The following is a 5,928-nucleotide window of genomic DNA, read 5'->3' on the forward strand; positions in this document are numbered from 1 at the left end:
CCTAATTAACCCTTCGGCAATCTAGTTTGCATTCAACGATCAGCGACACTGTAGTATATGTAATGTTTATATACATATATACTGAATTAATTCATATATATAATGGACTATATCGATTTCAAACTAGATGCGCGAATCATATATATATGGTTATTGATTTATTTCCCCAAAAAAAAAAAAAAAAAAGCGAGAGAGAGAGAGAGAGAATAACGAGCGTTGATTTGACGCCAACGGGGGCCCTCTGCTTTTTCCTCATAGATAAAAAGGCCTCCAATCTATCTCGAGAAAACCCTTCTCTTCCATCATTTATCCTGGGCTTAGGCACCACCCAAATTCATCCTTAAAATGGACGCCGACACTCTGGCAAAGGCATTCGTAGAGCACTACTATTCCACCTTCGATACTAACCGGGCTGGGCTTGGAAATCTGTATCAAGAAGGATCCATGTTGACTTTTGAAGGAATTAAAACTCAGGGTTCCCAAAATATAGTAGCAAAACTTACTAGTTTACCATTTCAGCAGTGTCAACATACTATAAATACAATTGATTGTCAGCCATCTGGTCCTGCTGGTGGTATGCTTGTTGTCGTCTCTGGTCATTTACAACTAGCTGGTGAACAACATGCTCTTAAGTTTGGTCAGGTTAGTACTAATATTATACTTCTATGACGAGTTAGATGATTTTGTGATGTGGGTTTCTTTAGTTACTGCAATTTATGAATTTTTTTTCAGTATTAATGGAAATTTATCAAAATCACAAACTAGGTGTAGTGGTCATTTGGTTGCTGGTTAGGAAGTGAATTATTCGTCTATTAAAATTGGCATAACAGTACCATATTTGGTATTCCCTCCAGTGCACTTTACTTGTCGTCCTTGCTAAAGATAGATGGTTCAATTAGAAACCGAGATATAATTAACTCTGTAGTTTCTATCTTTACCCTTATTCAATAAATGTGGAGAGATTAATGTGCTGAAAAAGAGAGTAGTATTAATTGACATCAAAGAATGAATAAGGATAATTTAATCAAATTACCCTTTTAGTTAATGTTTACTCGAGGCGTGCAAAAAAACATGACAAGTAAAATGGATCGGAGGGAGTACTATTTTAGATGCTATGTACAAAATGCAGCACATGGATTACGCTGTTTGGTTATTAGCAGGGGCAGATTTAAGTTATGCCGAGCGGTGTCACGTGACACTGCTTCGTCGGAAAATTTTACTAAGTATGTATGAATAGTTGGAAGCCAGAAAGAAAAACAAGGTAAGGTAAATAAAATGACACTGCTCAACATAAATAACGGTGAGCTCAATTGGTCCAGCGTCTTAAGTTTCTTTGCAAGGTCCTGAGTTCGAAACTCTGTAGCTTTATTTTATTTTTTAAAAAGTTCTCGCCTCATATACAAGAGGATACTTGTCCGGATTGAACCCTGGACCTTTCAGAAGTTAACCAAACATTGAACCAGTTGGTTAACAGTAGCTCTTCTAAACATTTTCGACAAGGAAATATTTGATAGCTAAGGATGGTGCTGCTTTCCTGCTTATTCATTATGCTATGTTTTATCCTTTTATCTTCTTTCTCGTCGATGAAATTGATTAAGATCGATTTGCGGAATCAACTAAATGCTGAACTTTTTAGTGATCGTTTGGTGCCTTATATAAAAAGTATTGTTTAGTGTTATTTATAACGAGGTAAGTTTGAATACATTTCAAAAAATGAAAATTCATCGAGAAGAGTTCAAGTAATATAGTACGGGAGTTATGTTTTCTTCATATTGTGTTCATTTTTTTAATGTGATGTTATAGTGTTTTATTTATTTACTCTTATTTTAAAATGTGACATTGCTTACGAAAGATCCTGCGTACGTCACTGAGTTTATAATCCCCCACATAACTAAAACATGCATAAGTTTATGTCAATTTATGTACTATTTTATGCAGGGGTAGGTGATGGAATAACTAGATCCTAAGTAACTAATCCTTACATAATAATCTTTGTATTATTAATACCTGCATAACTCTAACCAGCTAGCAGACGACAATAACTAGACCTTAAGTAACTAATCCTTACATAATAATCTTTGTATTATTAATACCTGCTAACTCTAACCAGCTAGCAGACGACAATAACTAGACCCTAAGTAACTAATCCTTACATAATAATCTTTGTATTACTAATACCTGCATAACTCTAACAAGCTAGCAGACGACATTGTTCTTTACCCGGGTTTGGACCAGATTGTGCTTTGTAAACCCCACATACCAAGTGTCATAAATAAAAGTCCGCGAGTAAATAGAATGTACCAGATTATATCTAGTCTTATTTGCTTTTGAGGATCCTCTTGTTGTAGGATGTTACTTTCATGCTCAGCAAAGGTATAAAGTTTTGCTCTGAATACCAAGTGGGTGGAATTTAGCTTCAGCGGAAATTATAAACAAGCAGTGAATGGCGAGCCTTTACCTTGGTATTTGGATTTAACAATTCTCCATTCTCGTTTTGAGGAGGCTTAAAGGAGAGTGAATAAGGTTATTTGATGACAGTTACGCTTTCCTTCCTTGTCAGACTCTCTTTAGATAACTTATGTTCTACCCGTGCAAACCTGGGCAGGGACGGGCCCAATGTGTTGGGTGAGAGGGACACGTGCTCCCCCAACTTCGGAAAAAGCCCTATATATATATATATATATATATATATATATATATATATATATACCTTGAAAAACTATGATATATTTTAAAAGGACCCCTCAAACATAATTGCAAAAGTAGTTCAGTTGGTAGGAGTGCTCACTGGTCACCACCCGAGATCAAATCTCGGCTCCAACACAATTTTTTTTCGCCTATATACTTGTATTTTCGCCACTGCTACGCTATTAGTGACCGGTCCGACATGGTATTATCCCTCAGTCGTCATTAAAAAATTTGTTGCCGTGTATGTTAAGATAATGGTGCCCCGCCGTCTTAAAATCCTGGATCCGCCTCAGAACCTGGGCCATTGGTCATGCTAACAACAGAGGGCAAGATTCCATATTTTCAGAAGTTACAAGTATTTGCATTAGTTTTTCAATGAATGGATTGTGTGATGTATCGGATGCTACACTCTGCTTCAATTTAAAGATCTTTACAATCCGTTTCACGCTATTTGGACCCGTCATTTCAATAGTCAGTACATGATACTCTTTTCTTTTATCAAAATATAATACTGTAGTCTGTTTTGTTCCAGTGCTTGTAACAACCTCCCACAACCATATGGGTTGGCGTTTGTGTTTTTTTTTTTTCTGTGTGTGTGTGTGTGGATAAACTGTGGTGTCCAGACCAACTTGGGCACACCTCGACTAATTCCACGGGATACTTGTCAAGTTGGTGTTTGTCTTTACCTTTCAGAAGATATAAGATATTGATAGGGGGCTTGGTATTGGTAATATACTGAGCTTGGGTTTGTTATGTGTAGTATGATAGCTTTTTAATAGAAGCACTCTCAGTAAGTTAAATAGGAACATTAACTTTGTTAGGGCTATTTTTAGCAATGTGGATAGAAAATTAGTTATTAATGTTAAAGCTACCGGGATCAATCCCTGTGGGACTTGTGCTTGTACATTGTATTTCCTTTAACCTTGTTGAAGGTATGTTTGTTCAATGTGTAAAGTATTGAGAACCTTTATGTGACATGTTATATATGTGCTTGGGCAGCCATGCCCAGCCTCCCAATAATGTCATGAAAAGGAAAAGGTATAGAAAGTTATCTTGGCTCAGGCATGACTTAGTTTCAGATTTAACCTCTTATTGTGATGGAAATTTTGGTAAACTTTCATATATGTGGTGAATGACTTCTCTGAGATTTTAGTTCCCTAAGCTAATTTAGCCCCTTATCGGCAATGGATTTTGAATAAACATTAACACAAAAGTATTGGCCATTCCTTTAGGGAGTTTGTGGTATGTGACACACGGATATTATTTTGTCTTTACTGGCACTTGATAATTTATTTCTTCTCTGTTGCTTATGCTTCAACTTTCCTTTTCTTGCAGCTGTTTCATCTGATGCCAACACCACAAGGAAGCTTCTACGTGTTCAATGACATTTTCCGGTTGAATTATGGCTGAGATGCTCAAGATGAATGCTATTCATGTTGATTAGTTCGGTCTCTTCTAAGTTCTGGACTTTGGATGAAATTCAAGTTTCTTGAAATAGTTTACTCAATTATATTGTGTCTCTTCTTCATGTACTTGATTTAGAAATTGCTATGGTTAAATGTTTAGAGTTGCTCCACTCTGTTTTGACGTTTACTCATTGGAGAATGACAATTTGATGACATCTATCTACCTGTATTGAAGATCTTAAATACCAAAATATGTGTGTCATTGTTTTAAGTACAGCTTATGTTGAAACAAATGATGCAAAAGTACTACTGCACCATGAATCCATGCATAACCAAACCAATCCTTATTGACCCTTATATCCATACAATGTACAAGCTATTACATGCACAAGTGGCTGTTTTGAAATTGAAATAATAAACTGAAAGCAGAATGCTATTCTTCTTCATTGATGAAATCCATAGATGATGGCAACTCCATATGGGGAAAATCTGGGACTTTTATCTTGGGGAGATGCATAGCCTCAACTTTATGTTTTAGTTGCTTCGTAGAGTGGTTTAGATCGCCTTCCTGACCATTTAATACGGGTTTAGGACCCTTAATCCAGCCTGTGAGCATACTACCTATGGATCTAAGGGGATGGTTTAATCCATCTTTCATTTTTAAAATGAGTGAGACCTCAGATAGTTGCCATGTCACAGTGAGGACAATCATGGCTGATAAAAGGCAATGAGTGATAAAATTCTGCTTTTGAATCTTCCTTAGCTCTTTCACAACCTTTTCTTCTTTTTCTCTGACTTCAACATCATCTTCAACTTTCTTTATTGATGGAGTTTCTTGCAAGTTGGCTGATTGATTCATTTGATCAAGTGGGGTTTCTTCTTTTAAAGAATCCAGCTGTACAGAATCAGAATAACACAATTTTCTTTAATCCGAAAAGTGGATTATCTTAACAAAGTGGTGTAACAGGAATTTGTGTAGTGAAAGAATATGTGGTACTTTTATGATGACAATAAAAATAAAAAGAATATTGACCTTTCCAGCATTTTTAGGAGCAGCTAAAATTACTTCCTTTTTTTAGTTGCCAAGTTCCACTGTTTCATAGAACTGACAATTAATTTTTTGTTTTTGTAAAAAAGAAGCAGACAATAACAGACCAGCGCAATACTGGGATCTAAACTTCTTTCATATCTTCTTTTATGGGGTGTTAGTTGCTTCTAGTATTGTCATGATCATAATCTAAGCCACATGATCCCTGACACAAAAATAGTTCAAAATATACACATAGGCTTCAAGTAAGAAAAAACAATGGATTAAGCTAAACCCACAAAAGCTGATCTAGCCTCCGATATATGAATACGAGTATTATGATCAAATCTTTTGTAAAATACTAGTAACCCATAGCTGTAATTTATGGGGTTTATTTCTCGTACAGTCACTCAACTAATAAATGGAATTACAAGAAATACCTAGACTTAATTTAATCGATGAATTATTCGAGAAAGAATTTAGCCTCTTACTTGATTTAGAAGTTGAGAGAGGAGTTGGTGGCGGTGGTGGGCTTCATCATCATCATCATCATCATCATCATGTTTGTGGATGGTGTTATTAACGGCAACAAAGCAGCTCTCATCAAGAAGATGACATGTTTTGGATTGAACTTGTTCTTGTTCTTGTTCTATTAATTGGTTGATTGTTTTCTGTATGAGTTCCACTTTCTCCACCCTTTCCATTTCTTATTATTTTCAGTTGCTTCTTTCAAGTTCAACCGACCCAAGAAGAGACGTGCATAGTGGATGTGGCTGTCGGTCATACAAATATACAAATATAATTCAC

General features: G+C 35.9%; 2 protein-coding genes across 2 annotated transcripts; one reads left to right on the top strand and one right to left on the bottom strand.

The window, feature by feature from the left end:
• The first annotated feature begins 297 nt into the window (after nucleotides 1–297).
• LOC132067301 (nuclear transport factor 2B-like) lies at nucleotides 298–4,345 on the top strand. Its single transcript, XM_059460500.1, has 2 exons — nucleotides 298–642; nucleotides 4,024–4,345. Exons 1-2 carry the CDS (start codon nucleotides 346–348, stop codon nucleotides 4,096–4,098), a joined length of 372 nt encoding a protein of 123 aa, XP_059316483.1. The 5' UTR covers nucleotides 298–345; the 3' UTR covers nucleotides 4,099–4,345.
• A 70-nt stretch (nucleotides 4,346–4,415) lies between these two features.
• On the bottom strand, nucleotides 4,416–5,903 carry LOC132067299 (uncharacterized). The gene is made up of 2 exons (XM_059460499.1): nucleotides 5,613–5,903; nucleotides 4,416–4,989 (listed from the first exon to the last, which is right to left on the bottom strand). The coding sequence occupies exons 1-2, from the start codon at nucleotides 5,823–5,825 to the stop codon at nucleotides 4,528–4,530; spliced, it is 675 nt and encodes a 224-aa protein (XP_059316482.1). The 5' UTR covers nucleotides 5,826–5,903; the 3' UTR covers nucleotides 4,416–4,527.
• Nucleotides 5,904–5,928: the final 25 nt, after the last annotated feature.

This window comes from Lycium ferocissimum, chromosome 8 (assembly GCF_029784015.1).
Source record: "Lycium ferocissimum isolate CSIRO_LF1 chromosome 8, AGI_CSIRO_Lferr_CH_V1, whole genome shotgun sequence".
Taxonomy (NCBI): domain Eukaryota; kingdom Viridiplantae; phylum Streptophyta; class Magnoliopsida; order Solanales; family Solanaceae; genus Lycium; species Lycium ferocissimum.